This window comes from Carlito syrichta, unplaced genomic scaffold (assembly GCF_000164805.1).
Source record: "Carlito syrichta isolate Samal-C Ts95f unplaced genomic scaffold, Tarsius_syrichta-2.0.1 Scaffold307254, whole genome shotgun sequence".
In the NCBI taxonomy this organism is placed as follows: domain Eukaryota; kingdom Metazoa; phylum Chordata; class Mammalia; order Primates; family Tarsiidae; genus Carlito; species Carlito syrichta.
This window is the reverse complement of record NW_007251350.1, coordinates 80,534-98,842: the sequence shown is the minus strand read 5'-3', so window position 1 is coordinate 98,842 and position 18,309 is coordinate 80,534. Positions and strand designations below refer to the sequence as shown.

The window sequence follows — 18,309 nt, the reverse complement described above, 5'->3', positions numbered from 1 at the left end:
CTGCCTGGAGTAGGACACCCAAAGGGCAGATTGTGATGAGGATGAGACAACTTGTAGGCGTCTGTGCTTTCCTGAACTCCAGGTAGACTGTGCCAGCCCACTGTTGTATGGCTTGTGCCATGTTGGGGACTCTTCCTGGATGGTGCCAGGGCTGCACACCCTATGTTGTGGCGTTCTGGCATCCCTTCCTCTGTGCTCACTGGCCTCCTTCTCAGCAGGAGTCTGTCCTCAGGTGGTGCACGCCGCAGTGGCTTCTAGCCCAGTTATTACCATGTGCTCGTCCTGCCATCTGGCGATCATACCAGGGTTACCTCGGTGAGATGGTTAAGCCACCCATGGTTTTGGACTTCCCAGCTTGGTCTCAAGGGGTTCTCATTTCCATTCTTGCAAGGGGCAGTCTCATGTCCTTCATGTACAGATTCTCAAGGGACACCTCCCTGTGGCCTCTGAACTTCTGTCAGTTCCCAGGTTCTTTGTATTGACAAACTCTGGGTCATGCACACACAGTGGCACATAGTTGGGTGATCAGATGAGGATCATTCTCACTAAGCAACACAGGAGTGGAAGAGCTGGCCCTAGATGTAGTTGATAATGCCCTAGAGCATTTTCATGGTAGTTCTTTGCCGCTGCAGATTTGCTCTTTAGGCTGTGTGTGCTGTGTTTTCAGGAAGTCTCTGCGGATCCTACGGCCACACTCACGGCTGCAGAAGAAAGGAAGGAGAAGGTCCCGAGCCCACACCTCAGTCACTTGGTGGTTTTGACATCTGGGGACACGTTGTACGGCTTGGCGGAAAGAGTGGTGGCCACGGAGTCCCTGTAAGTTGTTGATATTTGGGAAAATTAATAAAAGTAAGCTTTGGGCTGTCATATGTAGCTGCATGCAGGCCACTTGTCAGCAATCTTCTGTATCTGAGAAGTAGATCCCAGTGTCATTTAGCCATCGATATTCACACCTGCCTAATTAGAGAAGTGGAAGTGGAGTCTGTTCATTCCGATCTTTAGCCGCAGGCCTTACAGAGAACTGAATGTGCTGAGGTGTTCTTTATATTTTCTGTTGACGAATCATGAGCCCAGGGAAGCTATGGTGGCGTCAATTTCATCTGAAATCAAGTTGATTCTTGACACCAGCAAGGTCCCTTTGTGACCTTTATACATCTCCAAATGTGTTCATAGAATTGAAGCATGTAACTTCTTCTGTAAAGTGTAGTTCGGTGTGACTTGGCTTCAGTGCATATAACGCAAAGCCCAGACACACAGTGTATGTCCTGGGACTGTCCCGCCGCTGCCAGCTGAGGCTTCCCACTGTGAGGCCTCCTGCACATGTGGTCGTTATTTGCCTGGCTGAGGGCCACTGCTGCCTGCTGTGAGTATGCTCCAGTGACCCCGGAAAGTGTCAGAGGCTGCAGCTGTGAAGTCAGGCCCCGGACATCACTGGAAGGGGTCTAGGAGTGATATCCTATAGGACACATGACTGTTCCCCTTCACATCGGCTGTGCCAACTGGGTCCTGTCCTACAGGCAGAGCACTCTGACACTAGGCCTTGTGGGAACCTGGGAGTGCCTCTGAGGCTACTCTCTCACCTGGATCCCCATTCAGTGATGAGCTTGGCCTTGATAACCATGTAGACAGGACATGAACATGTCAAGTGGTAGCAAAAGGTGGTTCACGCAAGTGGAGAATGGTATGAATTGTTAAAGTTGTTCAGAGTTCTAAAAACGTGATTAACACAGAAATACCAACTGGCTGAAAACTGCACAACTTGTTTACACAGTGGTTTGTGTGTCTCCAGGGTGTCTGCAGGGCTTGTTTACAGGGTGGGCTGTGTGTCACCGGGGTGTGTACACAGCTTGTTTACATGGTGGGTTGTATGTCTCCAGGTGTCTACACTACTTGTTTACACAGTGGGTTGTGTGTCCCCAGGGTGTCTTCACAGTTTGTTTACACAGTGGGCTGTGTGTCCCCAAGGGGTCTACTTGACTTGTTTACACTGTGGGTTGTGTGTCCCCTGGGTGTCTGCATGGCTTGTTTACACGGTATGGTGTGTGTCTCCAGGGTATCTACACGGCTTGTTTACACGGTGTGCTGTGTGTCTCCAGGGTATCTACACGGCTTGTTTATATGGTGGACTGTGTATCCCTGGGGTGTCTACATGGCCTGTTTACATGGCAGGTCCTTTTTTCCCAGGGTGTTCCTGGCAGAGCAGTTTGAAGCTCTGCAGCCCCACCTGGATGCTGTGATGCCTGCCGTCAAGAAACCCTTCCTGCAGCAGTTCTATTCTCAGGTCGGAGATCGACTTAGGTGTAATCTCGCCTGTTTGCGAAATGGGCCTGTCACAGATATTTGGGTTTTGGTTTTCGTGTTACTGGAGGTCAGTCTCCAAACAGTAGTGCCAGATGCAGTGTACGTTTATTCATGCATGAATCCCTGTGCCAAGTACATACGTACTGAGCATCTCATATGACTTTTAGACTAGTGAGGGAGAGAGCCAATTAAAACTGTATTGATGGACAGGAATGGTGGCTCACACCTGTGATCTCAGAGCTTTGGGGAGTCAAAGATGGAGGATTGCTTGAGGCCAGGAGTTCAGGACCAACCCAGGCAACATAGTGAGACCTCATCTCTCAAAAAAAAGAAAATTAGCTGGACATGGTGGTGTATACCCATAGCCCCAGTCACTCAGGTGGCTGAGAGGGAGGATCGCTTGAGCCCAGGAGCCAGAGGCTGCAGTGAGCTATGTGCACCACTGCACTGCAGCCTGGGTGATGAGTGAGATACCATCTCTTAAAAAAACAAAAAACCCAAAAACCTGTGCTTGCAAGTGCTTGACTAGAGGGGCTGCGACTGGGAGAAGGTGACCTGGAGAGACCCTAGAAGAGGTGATATGGGAGCTGAGCTGGCCTGTGGAGAGGCCTGCAGGAGTTCCCACTACAGGGGGGACGTGGGCAGCCTAGGAGGTAAGGACACAGCACCTGGGAGCAGCCTGGAGGTCTTGCCTGTCCCAGCAGTGAGGGCTGAAACTGAGAAAGTGCTGGGCTGGGCCAGGGCAGGTCGTGTGCTGAGGGTACCACACTGTGTCAGGTGTGTTCTAGAAAGAGCCCCCCCGGGCAGTGGGCCGAGGGGACTGTCCCAGGTGGAGTGCTCATGTCCTTATGGTGACAGCGCCAGTGGCCCCGAGTTTACTGACGCCCCCGCCAGTCTTCCTGAGCACTCATGTCCTCATGGTGGCAGTACCAGTGGCTCCAAGTTTATTGAATGTCTCAGCATCATGTTTGGTGTGAGGCCTTTGCCCTCCTTCACGTATTTTGAAGAATTTTCATAATTTAAATCTCAAATTGATAGTGTTTAGTTTTCACATGTGATATATACTAGGAACAGGGCAAAATATTCTCTATGTTTGTGATGCTTTTAGAACATAATTGTTTTCATTTCTACTGAATTCATTTCAGACAGTCTCAACTGCCAGTGAACTGCGCAAGCCAATATACTGGATTGTTGCTGGGAAGGCCATTGATTACGAACAGATGCTGCTGCTGATGGCCAATGTCAAGTGGGACGTGAGGGAGATCATGTCGCAGCACAATGTCTACGTGGACGCACTGCTGAAGGCAGGTGTTTTGCCAGGGACGTCTCGCCGTCACCAGGCTCTCACTGCAAGAGTACTGTAGCCTTGTGGTGCTAATGTCCCCAAAGTGACCAGGCTTACTTTCTGAACATTGTTTTTTGTCAGAGCTGAGATACTGTGTAGATCTTTTGGTTTAATTCACCAGTTTCCCATTTAGAGTTAGAGTTTGATGATTGTATGCTGTGGCTTACGTTCATATTGTGCCATCTCAGTAGCAGTCTCTCATGACAGGAAGGCATTTCCTTTAATTAGAAGTTATTTTTGTCACTTAGTGTGTATATCATGAGCATGGGGCCATGTCCCTGATTCTTCCAAGTTGTTGTTCCTAGAAATCGCATCATTTTTGCAGTGTGTCATGCAAACTACTCTTTGCAGCCAGTGACCTGCATGTATAAGTTTCCCAGAAGGAGTTGTAGTTCTTTTCATTTATGCATGATTAGATAGTTGGATCACTGACATGGGTCACATGTTGGTGAGAGTGAATTCAGAAGCTTCAGTGCCCTCAGGAATTTGCTTGCCAGTGCAGGGTAGTGGGCGGCTGATCCACAGAGGTGTCACGTCAAGTGATGAGCAGTGCTAGGGAGAAAAGTAAGCCAGCTGAGAAGAGTGCGTCACAGGCCATAGGAGAGAAACAGTGGCAGGCTCCTCTGGTGACCCCCACGCTACGTACGGAGCCTTCCAGAGGCCTGGATGGAAGACAGTGAGGCTGACTCCAGAGTGCAGGAACTGAGGATGTCCATATCTGTAGGCAGGGACTGGGGGTCTCCATGAGGTATCAGGGGATGATCACAAGGGCACTCTACATTTGCTACTCAAATTCAGAGATCATTGAAGGAAGAACCTTGGTGTCCAGAGCACGTAGGAGCTTTTAACTTCACATTTTCATTTGGAATGTAAGAGATCAGTCAAACTTACAAATAATAAGACCCCTCTTTTTTTTTTTTTTAAAACAATTCTGTTTTTGAAAAGTTGATTCTGTTTTTCATGATATGCTGTCTTAGTCCATTCAGGCTGCTGTAACAAAATACCATAGAAGGGGGTGGCTTGTACACAAGTTATTTCTCCAGGATCAAGGCTCAGGCAAACTCGTTGTCTGGTGAAGGCCAAGTTCTCATAGGTGCCACCTTCTTGCTGCATCCCTACCTGTTGAAAGAGGCAAAGTTGATCTCTTGTCTCTTACAAGGGCACCAATCTTAGTCGTGAGGGTTCCAGCCTCATGGTATAATCACCTCCCAAAGGCCCCACCTCCCAGCACCATCGTCCTGGGAGTTAGAATGTCAACACATGTACTTGGAGGGATTCAGACATTCAGAGCATGCTCATCAGGGTGCCAGGAAGAAGGGCCTCTGTACTCAGCTGGCCTACAGGCTAGAAGAGGCTGCTTGTTTCTGCCATTCTTAATTCCAAGAAACATGAATATCATAAGAGCGAATGTCAATCAGATTCTTAACCTGAACCCAGCTTTTATGTCCTTAAGGCCTTCTTTAAGCATACCAGTTAATTATCTGTGAAAGCTTTTGTTCTTCCTGTTATTTTTCTGTGTCTAAGCGTTAGGTGAAAACAGTCTGCTTATGCTGCCCCAAAAGAGTTGTCAGTTAAATGAAATGGTTTTATTATTGATTTTACAACAAGCATTTCTGAACATTGGCGTTAGCAGTCAGTAGAATGTCATTTTGTAGTCAGCTTATAACTTTTACTTTTAATTAAAATTTTGTTTGTTTTTTGGGGTGTTTTTGAGTTGAGTCTCACTCTGTCGCCCGGCTAGAGTGCAGTGGCACACTCACAGCCACTCCAGCGTTGACCTGCTGGGCTCCTCCAGCCTTCCAAGTAGCCGGAACTATAGGCGTGCTACCACACCCGAATAATTTTTTATTTATTGTAGAAATGAGGTCTCCCCAAGTTGCTCAGGCTGGTCTTGAACCCGCAGGCTCAGGCAATCCACTTGCCTCCCAAAGTGCTGGAATTATAGGCTGAGCCACTGAGCCTGGCCTTAAGTAAAATATTAATGAAAAATGTTGAATTTGACCCTTGAAGTCCAAAGCAGTTTGTTCCAGTGAATGTGTAAATTAATACATGCAGCAACAAATAACTCCTGTCTGCTAGATCTGTGGCCTGGGCCAGAGCTGAAGAGCAGTTATTGTTTAACCCTGATTTTCAAAGGTAAACTGAGTGAGTTGACAGTCCACCTCTGTTTGGCAATTAAAAACAAGGGGCTGTTAAAATAAATTCACAAGAAAACTTGTGTTTTAGCAAGAGCCAAGATCAAGGCACAACTCAGCTATCATTATGCGGCAGTGTGGCTGGTGATCATGTAAGACTCTCCTGTGTGGTACTGGCAGAGTTAACACGTGTCAGTCTTGCTAAACATATATCACTTCTCTATTCGGGAAACTAAAGAAAAACATTATGCTATCCCTTTTAAGTTTATTTGGAATACATTGCCGGGTACAGATCGACAGCATCTCCTTTTGTAAGTGGACGTGTTTGGATGGTCTTCATCCAAAGATACCAAAAGCTCATTTATTGAAGGGTGAGTCGTCTGCTGCTTTCATCTGATTATGGTGTTGTCTAAATTAGTTACATTTAGTTTATACTTTTAGCACAATCATGTCATAAAAGTTAATAGACAATAAAATGTCCAATATTTCTGTAGGTAGTAGAAACTATTTTATGTTTTATTTTTTCCTTTGAACTGAAAAATTTGCAGCTGAACATGACTTTCAAATTATTTGGTATGCAGGCAGAGCATACCAATATTTGAAATGTTCCAAAACCTAGAACTTCTTGAGCACTGATGTGGTCCTTAGAGGAATTGCTCCTTGGAACATTTCAGAATTTGGATTTCAGATTTTTGGAATTGGGATGCTCAACTGGAAGTTATAATGCCAATATTCCAAAATATGAAAAAATCCAAAATTCAAAAACATCTCAGGGGTCCTAAGCTTTGGATAAGGGATACTCAACCTGTATAATAATGTATTTACTTTTAAAGAATGTGGAGGAGAAAGGACAGTTGATCAGATTGCTGTCTAAGGAATATAACTACAATGTACACATAGTTAATTCTGCTTCAAAAACTTGAGACATGGCTTGAAGATATTTTTAATGCCAAACTAGATTATTCAGGTTTTTTCATCCCTACTGACAACAATAGAAAATTTTGAAATGTAGGAACTTTGGGACATTGTTGACATTGTTTAATCAACTAATGACACATTTCATTTAAGATGAGATGTAGTGTACTCTGTGCTGTAACTTATTCATATTGGGGGGGTGTGTGTGTGTGTGTGTGTGTGTGTGTGTGTGTGTGTGTATTTAAAGCCTTCACAGTAATTCCAAGTTATCTCTGGCATTATCTCTTTTTGTTTTATTTGGTTTGATTCTGAGTCTTTCCAAATCTTTTTATTTTCTACTATTTTGTGGGAAGGGATTGTGGCATTATAATGATATTCAAGTATGGCCATGATTTTTGTCTTCTTAGGAATTTGAACAGTTTAACCGGAGGCTGAATGAAGTTTCTAAGCGAGTTCGGATACCCTTGCCTGTATCTAATATACTTTGGGAACATTGTATACGATTGGCTAATAGAACTGTTGTGGAAGGGTAAGTTTTTCATGAAAGCATGTTTGCTTCTTAAATTCTAATGTATGAACAATGTTGTGTGGTCTCACTAATGATGGAGAGAATGGGTACAGATAAGGGGTAAATAGCATACAGGCTAGGGGTGCAGTTAGGGAAGAAACCTGAAACCATAGTGCTTCTCTCTCTCTGGCTGTCTTTTCTTGCTGGTGATGTAGAACCAGCCTGTACATGAGTGAGGCATCAGAACCTAACGGTGACCTGAAAGTTAAACTGATAATTATTAATGCCTAATAACAGGGTGATGATGCTGATACCTGGCATTTTTTGAGTGCTATGTGCCATTTACTGATCCATATGTTACAGGGTTACGTTACCAAATCCTGAAATAAGCTCTCTTTGGTGGTGCTGGTCCTGTTTTATCAATGAGAAAATGAAGGGTTAGTAGGTTAAGTAACTGGCCTGAGTTGACGCGGTGTTTAAGGGGGAAAGCGTTGACCTCTGGCTTTCTGGCAATGGAGTCAGCCCTTCCAGCCCTGCATCTGTGTCTGTCACGTTGTCATCACCCTCCTGCTCGAGCTGTGCAAGCTTGACATGCTAAGCTGCAGCTCTTCCAGGAGTCATTTCTTCTTAGTGATGCTCCTTCTGCTCATAATACCCAGAATGCGGAGAGAATTGGAGCCCTTTTACCATCTCCCTGGAAGTAGACAGCTGTTTCAGAGGCCATGCTGTATCCAGAATTGCACATCAGTTGAATTTGCACACTGTCATTAGTCTCACTTATCTTAGTTCTCATTTGTGATATAAAAGAATGTTCTAGAAGGTGGGGAGATGACAGTGACAGCTGACGATGGTCTTGGCACTGTGCGTGGAAACGAGCGTGCTGTAAGTGATGCACAGCTATGTCAGCAACCAAAAATAAAAAGCATTTTTAATCAGTGTGTTCACTGAACTAGAAAAGTAAATAGTACATGTTATGTTTCTGTGTAAAATACTTTTTATTAAAAACAGTTGAACACTCTAAGTAATTTAAGCCTAATTTTCTTGCAAATGTCCCTAGGGGAAGTGTCGCATTCGCTGTGGTTGAATTTTTCATGCTCTGTGATTGGTGGAAGGACTGAGACACTGGCTGATGAGTAATACAGGGTACTGTTAGGGCTAGTGTATCCACCCACCTCAAACACACAGTGTTGCAGTAGCTGGGATGTCAGAACAAGGACTACAGATTCTTCTGTCAGGGAAGAGGCACGCATGCTTTCTGTGCTCTTGTGCTTCTTGCCATCAGCTTGCTGAGTGGTCAGGGAGATGATTGTGTGTGTTTTTTTTTTTTTTGCATGGAGTAGTTATAATACCGAACAGTTTATAAAACAGATTATTTTGAAGTGTTCAAAGCTTAGTTTTATGAAATAGCTCAGCAGCCAAGTTAACTGTAATACTTCCTTATAGACATTAACTTCTGCATAGGCAGTCAGAGTTAACTGAATGCAGGAACTGTGGTCTGTAAGGCAAAATAAAAAAAAAAAAAAAAGAGAGAGATCCCTGGAGTTACTAGATCTCTTTGCTTTGAAAATTGAGGTCCAGATAGATAAAATGACAGGACAGCACACAAGCCAGCCTTCTGACTCAGGCTTGTGCTCTCTTCTCCCGTAACTGTTCATTCCTAGAGACTCTGTCCAAATACAGGCTGGAGAAAACCCAGATGCCTGACGCTTTTCCCTGATTTCTTGGTGTGTGTGTGTGTGTGTGTTGTATCACTGTGTGTCTCAGATTTGCCAACGTCAAGAAGTGCAGTAATGAGGGCCGTGCCTTGATGCAGCTGGATTTTCAGCAGTTCTTAATGAAACTTGAGAAACTCACAGACATCAGGCCCATTCCTGATAAAGAGTTTGTAGAAGCATACATCAAAGCCTACTACCTGACTGAGAATGACATGGAACGCTGGATCAAGGAGCACAGGGTGAGTTGAGCCCATCACCCCTGGCTGCTCCTATTCCTTCGTGCCCTTCTTGTCTGGTGTGTTCTTCAGTTCCAGACTGTGAGAGTGAAATAGAAACATTTGCTTCTTACTATTCACTGATAGACCAATACATATTCAGACTGTGTCCATGCAGTGCCCTTTGCCTAATCAAGTCTTGTTGAGCCCTTTGTGAACTGACACAGTAAGTACCGAGAAATATAGCTGAGGTCAGAATGTCCGCTGTATGTTTCCTGCACCTGTGTCAGGAGGAAGGGCTGAAGTTGATTAGCATCAAGACAGATTGAATACGGTAACATTGAAATGACTTGCATACCATAGCATATGATAGTGTCAACCTCTGTGCACCCCTCAGCAGTGAAACGGTGATATCCTAAACATGCTGACATGTGTTGGCGATGATCAAAGATATTCCTATTTAAGTAACTGGATTCACTTGCATCTCACATTAGATCTTACCTTTAATATAGATTTGATTATGTTTCTTTTGCATGGATATACAGATGAGTAGAGAAAATACTATTCATTGTTACTCAGGTGCTGAATGTTTGACACAGATCAGCTCACAGTTCACCAAAACACACACGGTGTGGGGAACTTCTCTGTATGATTGCTGTATCATCGGTCAGGATAGGTACTAGGTGAAGGCAGATTTAATAAAATATGGCATGTGTTGAAATCACCACATCCTTCTTACTTTAATAACTCTATGGTTCACATTTACGTAGGCTATGAACATCAAGTAAAATTGTATTTCACTTGGGTAAGGAAGTAAAGAATTATTTGCATTTACCTTCTGAGACTCACTGTTTCTGGTTTCATCACCGTAAAAAGACAAAAATGCATGTTAGCCTGGAACGTGTACACTGGCCTGAGTGTGTCAGTGTGCGCACTGTGGTCACTTTCAGATCTTTGGAAGCAAAGTAGAAATGTGCATATGATATTGTTCGGTGATTTTGGCTAGTGAGCCAAGATTAAGGAAAACACCACTGTCAGCCCTGCTGGCATCTGAAAACCCAAATGCGCCAGCTGCAGATAGATGGTGCAGGCTGCCGGAGTCCCCATAGTGACGGGGCAAGGCTCAGGGAAGGAGCAGAAGGAGCACAGTTCTGAATACTCACATCTGATGCAGCGCAATGCCCATTCTAAGGTTTCCTTGTTAAGCTAGTGGACTGAATTGTTTTTAGCTTAGTGTCTTGAAGAGCTGTAACAAACTGATATTTGTAGTTCAGTGGCATCTCCCAGCCGCAGCGGGAACCTGCCCTGTCTTCAAGGAGCCTCCCACGATGGTGAGCCCAGCGCTTGCCGATGGTGGGCCCTCACTGAGTGCTGACTGGCTAAATGAGGCTGTTTGCCCTGTGGTGACAGGCATACCCAGAGGTCAGGTACACTGAGTTGTGCCCAGGTAGTTTTGTTTTGTTTTAATTTTTGTTTTTATTTGTTTTAGAAACAAGGCCTTGCTCTATCACTCAGTCTGGAGTGCAGAGTGTAAACATAACTCACTATAGACTCAAACTCCTGGGCTCAAGCAATCCTCCTGCCTCAGCTTCCTAAGTAGCTGGGGCTACAAGTGCATCACCACACTCGGCTAATATTTTTAAAAAATTTTTACCAAGGCTGGTCTTGAACTCTTGTACTCAAGTGATCCTTCTGCCTCAGCCTCCCAAAGTGCTGGCATTACAGCCATAAGCCACGATGCTTGGCCTGCTGAGTTTTTAAAATGAACTCTTTCTCCTATTTTGAAATTGCAGTGTCTTTAGCTAGCAGTTGCTTGCAGTAAAGACAGGCTTTCTTTTCCTGTTAGATGATGTCATGTCTCCGTTTCTGAACTCCTTCTGTTCTACCTCCAGGACCAAATCAATATGCAGGAGTTCCTGATGAGTTCTTGTTTGTTCTCACCTTAGCAAGTCATCATCTGAAATTCAGGCGCCAGATAGATTTGGATACTGTACTTACTAGCTACCAATTACAATATGAAGCTTTAAAAAGCACTGACTTTCGGATCCTTGTGACATTTGCTTGTTGTATCTTAGAAGCATTGTTTATTGTCAGTTTTTGTTGTTTTAACTAGAGTGTTTACAAACTGTAGAGTACCAGGAAAATGCTCAGTAGCATTCTAGAAATGTGAAATGTCAGTGTATGTCAATCCAAGACTATCACAGAAGCAGGCATAAAGTGTGTGGTCTTCAGAGCAGCAAGAAGCATGGGTGTGTCAGATGGCTTTGGCAGCTCTGATTGAGGCAGACTCGAGTGCTTCCTGTTTCTCCTGGACTCTGTGGCATCCTTCTTCTCTCACAGCTCAGTGAACAGCTTGTCTTCCTTGTTCCAGCTGTAGTTCGACTGTTTTTACCAGTTCATAGCACTCAGTAACCATCCACTGCACTTGCATGCCTGTCTATTCTTTTGTTGCACTGATCAGATGCACATCTTTGTACTAAATGTGTACCTTTCTTCTTTGAGCAGGAATATTCAACCAAGCAGCTGACCAATCTGGTGAATGTTTGCCTGGGATCCCATATCAATAAGAAAGCAAGACAGAAACTCCTAGCAGCTATCGATGATATAGACAGGCCTAAAAGATAATAGACACAGCTGGTTTTCTCACTGGCATCCATCTTCACTCGCCATAGATGACATGAAAGCCGATGTTTTATGCACTCCTTACAGCTGTCGCCTGAGAAGACTTGGTGCATGTTTTTCAGCTGGAAAGTGCAGAATGTCACAGTGTGTGTGGTTCACAAGTGACTTTGCATTCTCTGGGCTCTTCCCTTCAGCTTCTGGCCTCGGTGGTTGTAATCCCTTTCTGAGTAATGTTATTGCCTTGTCATAGCTGTGGTTATGTGACTACAATTACATGTTTTACTGAAGAATGTACCATAAGTATATAAGTAGAGAGCACCGTGGAGAATGCATTTACGTTGGCGTTTTCCACCCTCTGAACTTGGTTCTTAGTGCATATGATGTGAGAGGGTTAATGTACAGTTCTCCTAATTATGAGCACTGCATGAGAATTTAAAGCACGTGTAAGTAAAATAGTTGAAAAATCAGCATATGCTCTGTGATTTTGAATGTCAGAGTTTATGTCAGGGTTAATTTAGTTATAACAAAGTGATCATTAATGTTGAAATTTAATAAATATTACACTCTAATGTGATCAGCCTATGTGAGACTGCATTTTGATATTTTTTCCTGGTAGGCAGATGTCATGAAACTGTTAAGCAATTTTTTATCATGTTCTAGTTTTAACTATTTTATATCCTGAAGCCAATGTGAGAAGCAGTTTCATTGAGTACACCTTTTCAGTGCCTGCGGACATACAGAATCGTGACTGTGGGACTCTGTTTTTTTAAAACATGGGTTTTTTAATGCACATTTTGTTCTCTCAAGTTCAGCTTTTGTCTCGGGATAGCACCACCTTGACTGGTGTGTTGTCTGGCACGAGTGCAGGGCCCTGTGTTCACTTCCGCCATATCCACTTCGTGTGAAGATATAGAGTAGGATGAGTTGAATGGTGATGGACTCTGAACCCAGATACCGAGTCCTAAGTACCCACGTGCTGTTCACTAAGCTCTGCCCTGAGCCAAGATCTTCTCCTCATGGTGGGACATGAGAACCCAGTCATGTGAGCTCCTGCCAGCCATCTAGCAAGGAAGTTTGCACGTATTCCTTCTGACTGGAGAGTGGGAGATGTCTGACATGGGTGTTGCTCCAGGAGTTACTGTTCATGACCTGTACCAGCCACAGCTCATGGAATACTGAGTCTCAGGAAACAGGCCTGTGTCCCGGGGGTGTCCTGAGCCCTGGGGTGCTGATGTGGAGGGCACAGGGTGGCATGGTCAGGTGTGGAGGGGAAGAAGCAACTGCACTTGGCATCCATCATTCCCTGCAGATGTTATTAGCACAGACCGCTGTGACAAATGCCTAGAATGTGTGTGTATGTGAGGAGGTGCAGCCCGCTGTGATGCATGCCTAAAACGTGTGGTTGTGTGTGTGTGTATGTGTGTGTGTGTGTGTGTGTGTGTGTGAGAGAGAGAGAGAGAGAGAGGAAGTGCACAGCCACTGTGATGCACACCTAGAACATGTGTGTGTATAAAGAGCTTTTCTTTCACCCTCTCAAACCACAGTTCATTTACTGTAAGCTTAAACTCTCCACCTTCCTGTAAGAAGATGTGAGTTTGTTGTCATTGCGAGGTTGTGGCACTAGGTTGTGATTATGACCTTCTTGGGCTCTAGGTTGTGATTGTGGCCTCCTTGTGGTACTAGTTTCTTATTGTGACGTAGATTGTGTCCGTGACTTTTGTCCATGTGTAGCTTCTGAAGGAAACATTCTCTGTGTGCCATGGTGTGTCACCTGGGCGCTGAAGAGCTGGTCAGTCTATCCCATTTCTCAGTTAGTAAGGATCTGCCTGTTTCCTTTCTCTTACATGGGTTTGGTTTCTGTGATCCCCATGATACTTAGATCTAGACAGTAGAACCAGCATCTGCCTGTCAGGGTGACAGGCCCCAATGCAGAGTGCCTGTCCCTTAGATCATCGTTGCCATCTGATGGGCCTTCACCTGCCCTGACTTTGCTTCTTTTGTCTCCACGATACAAGTGGCATCTTCAATGTTTTGGGAAAAGGTTTTTTTTTTAAAAAAAAAAAAAATTAAAAGTCACTTAAAAAGCTCTAGCATGAAAACAGCAACTGGGTATTTGAGTCATGAAAATACCTAATTATAGGAGTCACCAGACATTTATCAAGTACATTCTGCAGTAATACTGAATGATAACCAAATAATAATTTGTGAAACTAATTTTAAGATAAACAGAACTGAAAAGCTAAGGATGTAAATAGAATTATACATGTCCCAAAACTTATAGTAGTTACCAAGAATTTCTTTTTGAGTTGAAGTGTTTCTTAAGTTTTGACATTTCATATGAAAGTGTCTTGTAGAATTCAGGATTTTAAGTTGATATGAGAGTGTAATAAATTAGTAATCCCTGAGGGGGAAAATGGTGATTTCTACAAATATATTGTCTTGCATTTAAAAGTGTCACTTTAAAAGGGAGATACATTGTAGTCCTAATGAACTAATTTTTTTCAGTTTATACAATCTGCAGAGATCTGCGCGTACACTTTACCCAATATACTCACTTATACACCTTGCGAAATGGAGTTTCTCTTGAAAGCAGGACAATGTGGTATTTCCTTTGAAAACTGCTAATTAGCTGAGTGTTACAGTGAAACTTAGTTACATAACTTCTTCTTTACTCACACACTGAAAAGTAGTTAACAGCTGGTAATTCACTTTACTTCAAAAGTAGAGTTATCTTTCATAATAAAAAATCAGGCATGAAGATGAATAAGAGGTGCTCAAAGCAGTGGAAGTGGTGTGGGGTGAATAAATATGTGTGTACACACACACATATATGTTTTAATTTAGGGTTAGTCTTTAACAAAATGAGATTAGCTTTTGACAGTGGTTAATGATGAGACAATTATTAAAGCTCTGGTGTAATCTTTAAGACAGGTGCAGCTTTCTATAGTTTTTTTTGTTATTATTATTGAAAATATTTACTCAATTCCTATCATCCACAGATTTTTAAAGGCCATCAAAAAGTCTAAGCTGCACAACTCTCATTAGGGCAAACCTCTGTCAGGCTTATACAAGAGGAGTATTAGCTGGTTAAAAGCAAATGGAGGACAACAGGTCATGTCCCTGACACGCTCTTCTTGGCAGGCATGGCCTTTGTGACTTGCTGAGTATACTGGATTTTTTTTTTTTTTTTTTAAAACAGCAACAAAACTACAACTAAATTCTCTCCTACACTTAGGATCCCTCTGGGATTGTGGTACTTTGTAGAACATTCTTTCAGTTTGTTTTTGATTAAGAAGCATTTTTGTGTTGATTTAAAGATCATGTTTTGATCTCAAGTCAAAGAAGACTCTTAGATGGCTGGGATTTTCACACGTGCTTTCTACGTAGTTTCTCACCCTGAGCTGAGCCTTTGATTTGGGAAAGACATGTTCTTAGTCAACAGTCTTGACTTTGTTCTGTCACAGTGTCACAACAGTTTTAACAAGGGTAACAGTGGGGCATCACAAAGGACGTGGGGAGGCCATGTCAGAGATCTGGACTGCAGTGTTGTGCTGAGGAAGGAGTGTGTGAGGCCTAGTGGAGGATGCTGCTCAGGGAGAGGCTGGAACGTCTGTGTGACTGGCACAGCAGGCAGCAGACACAGAGAGCATGGGGAGGAACACACACATGGAGCCTGGGGGTCTCAGGTGGGGTATGCAGGGCTGTGTGCAGAGCCTTGGCCTGGAGGACGTACGTGGAGACTTGAGTCCCCTCAGATGGGGAGTGTTCGGGGCTGTGTGTAGGACCCAAGAAGACATATTCAAGCCAATGCAACTTATTGTATTAGGATTCCCTGAGAAACAAAACCAGTGGGTGTGTGCATGGGTGTGTGTGTGTGCGTGTGCGTGTGCGCACACACATATACAAGCCATTGTTTTAAACAATCATGGAGGCTGTCATGTCCCATGATCTGCAGGGCAAGATGGAACCCAGGACACCTGGTGGTGTAGTTCCCATCTGAAGCAGGCTCGATACCCAGGAAGAGCCAGTGTGTCCCTTCAAGCCTTGAGGCAGGACAACACTGATATCCCACCTGAAGGCACCAGCAGGAGGAATCCTGATTTACTTGGGAAAGGTTCAGCTGTTTTCTTCAGACCTTTAGCTGACTAGATGAGATCCACCCACGTTGTAAAGGGCATCTGTTAAACTCTGTCTCCTACTAATGTTCATTTCATCCAGAAGAGCCTTATGGGAACCCCAGGATCATGTCTGACCTGAAGTTGGGGCACCAATGGCCCAGTCAAGCTGACACAAAGTTAACCATTATACTTCCAGATAAAATGATACTTTAAGCTAAACTCCAGAATTATTTGTTTGATGAAGATTATAGGGCCAAGGATGTGCCTTTTCTCTTCCAAAAATTAGTGTTCCACTCCACTGAATGCATTTTCAGAAGGCTAAAGATACTGGGAATTCCATATTATGAATTTTTTTGTGCAATCTAAATGTGCCTCATGAAATTTTGTGCAGTTAAGATTGATTGAGATTATTTCAAGCTACAGAATCTCGTTATATTATCCCTGATGTTAAGAAACTTGCAGACTTGCTTCATGAACTACCAAATAGCCTAAATATTCACTGGTCATCTTCAGAATGAAGATAAAATCTCAAATAACCACGGGTTTTGAATTGGCAGCATTTTCTAACATTCCTTTTTGGGAGAAAGAGAATATAGTTAAAGCAGCACAAATCGTAAGATTTTGTAAAAATGTCAACCCCCAATAGAGGACAGATACAATTGATCTCTTCCACCTTTATTGATGTTTGAATATTGATAATTAATTCTGAGAGTGGTGACTCTGACTTACTACAAGGTCTTTGGTTATTGTCAAGAATGAAAACCAAAAGAAGCCTCAATCACCTACCAATGGTGTGCATTTACTAGACTGAGAAATCGTCTGTCAATAATTATTAGACCTGAAAGGGCTTAGAGACACAACCTGAGTTTTAGCTTGGATAGGCCTCAATGACGATGGAGGTGATGTAGGAGAACAAGCTTCAGGAGGGGCTTTGTGGTTTTTCCTCACTGCTGAAAAAATCTAAATAAAACGACATGAGACTTATCCTCCCCCCATGCCAAGAAGGTGACCCACAGCCCTGTTCTTGGTATGACCTTCTCTTCCCAAGGAGACTCCTCAAGATTTTGTGTATTATAACTGAAATTGCTTTATATCTAGCTTGTGTGCAGGACCCCAGATAGGGATTTGAAGGCCAGGTGCATTATAGAGGGAAGCGGCAGGTCCCCATGGTGTGTGGAGCCCTCTGAATCTGAGAATTTGATTTCTAAAGAACAGCCAGTAGGTTGTCTCCGAGGTAAACTCAAGTGCAAGGACCCAAGAGCAGGTGCAGGACAGGACATGCAGAGGCTTCTGCTGTGACCCAGGGCAGTGGGAATGGTGGGGACCAGGACCCACCTGTATGTCAGGAGCCATGGCAGGCCCCTAGTTGGGCTACGGCCTTAGGGGAAGGGAGGGCCCTGATCACGTGACTGAAATTGAACTTCTTAACATCTTGGCGCATGGGAATATACATGTGTTTAATTTTTTAAACAGTTTTATTAAGGAAAATTTGACATACAACAAGCTGCATTTAATATACCGTAATAATAGCTAATAACCTTGAGCATCTTTCGATGGACTTATTGTCAATTTATCTTTAAAGGTAAGCTTTCTATTCACATATTTTCCTCATTTTGTAACTGGGTTTTTATTCTCTATTGAATTTTGAGAGGTCTTTTGATAGATTACATGTAATTCCTTTATCAGTAATGTTATTTGCAAATGATTTCTTTCAGTTTATGACTTTTCTCATAACAATGTCTTTTAATGTCTTAACTTGAAAGTGCAGGAATTTTTAATTTTGTGCAGTTTAATTAACAGTTTTTTAAATGAATTCTGTTTTGGTGTTAAATTTTAAACATATTTGACCAAAAGTTGCAAGGATTTTCTCCTATGTTTTGTTCTTCATGTACAATCTTTAGTTTTATATTTATGTCTGGGATCCATTTTGAGCTAGTTTTTACATATGACGCAAGCTGTGGAGTCATCCGTATTAATTTTGTCTTAAAGGCAGCAGTAACGAAGGGCCAGACCACCTACCATCAGACAAGCCTTGAGACTCTCAACAGAAACCTTAGAAGCCAGAGTTGATTGGGGGCTTACTTTTTACATTCTTAAAGAAATGAAACTCCAACCATGAATTTTTTACCCTGCCAAACTAAGCTTCATAAACAAAGGAGAAATAAAGTCTTTCCCAAACAAGCAATAGCTATGGGAATTCATCATACCAGACTGACCCTACAAGAGACGATTAAGGAAGTTCTAAACATGGAAATGAAAGAACAATGCCACCTAACACAAATACATAAGCACAAAGCCTACAGACTAAATAAATCAACCAGAAAAATGAGGAATACAAGGCTAACAGCACTGTGACAAAGCCCCATGTGTCAATAGTAACCTTGAATGTTAACAGCCTAAACATCTCCTTAAAGGCCATAGTGTGGCCAGTCGGA

At 43.3% G+C, this 18,309-nt stretch overlaps 1 protein-coding gene across 2 annotated transcripts in view; it reads left to right on the top strand.

Moving 5' to 3' along the window:
• Positions 1–12,338, top strand: part of VPS50 (VPS50, EARP/GARPII complex subunit) — a 97,168-nt gene extending 84,830 nt beyond the window's left edge. For both annotated transcript variants that reach the window (XM_008064261.1, XM_008064262.1), the window contains 6 exons: positions 668–816; positions 2,185–2,281; positions 3,447–3,605; positions 7,104–7,225; positions 8,969–9,158; positions 11,640–12,338. In XM_008064261.1, coding sequence (XP_008062452.1) covers positions 668–816; positions 2,185–2,281; positions 3,447–3,605; positions 7,104–7,225; positions 8,969–9,158; positions 11,640–11,759 — 837 coding nt within the window. In that variant the 3' untranslated portion in view covers positions 11,760–12,338. The remainder of the gene's footprint in view (positions 1–667; positions 817–2,184; positions 2,282–3,446; positions 3,606–7,103; positions 7,226–8,968; positions 9,159–11,639) is intronic.
• Positions 12,339–18,309: the final 5,971 nt, after the last annotated feature.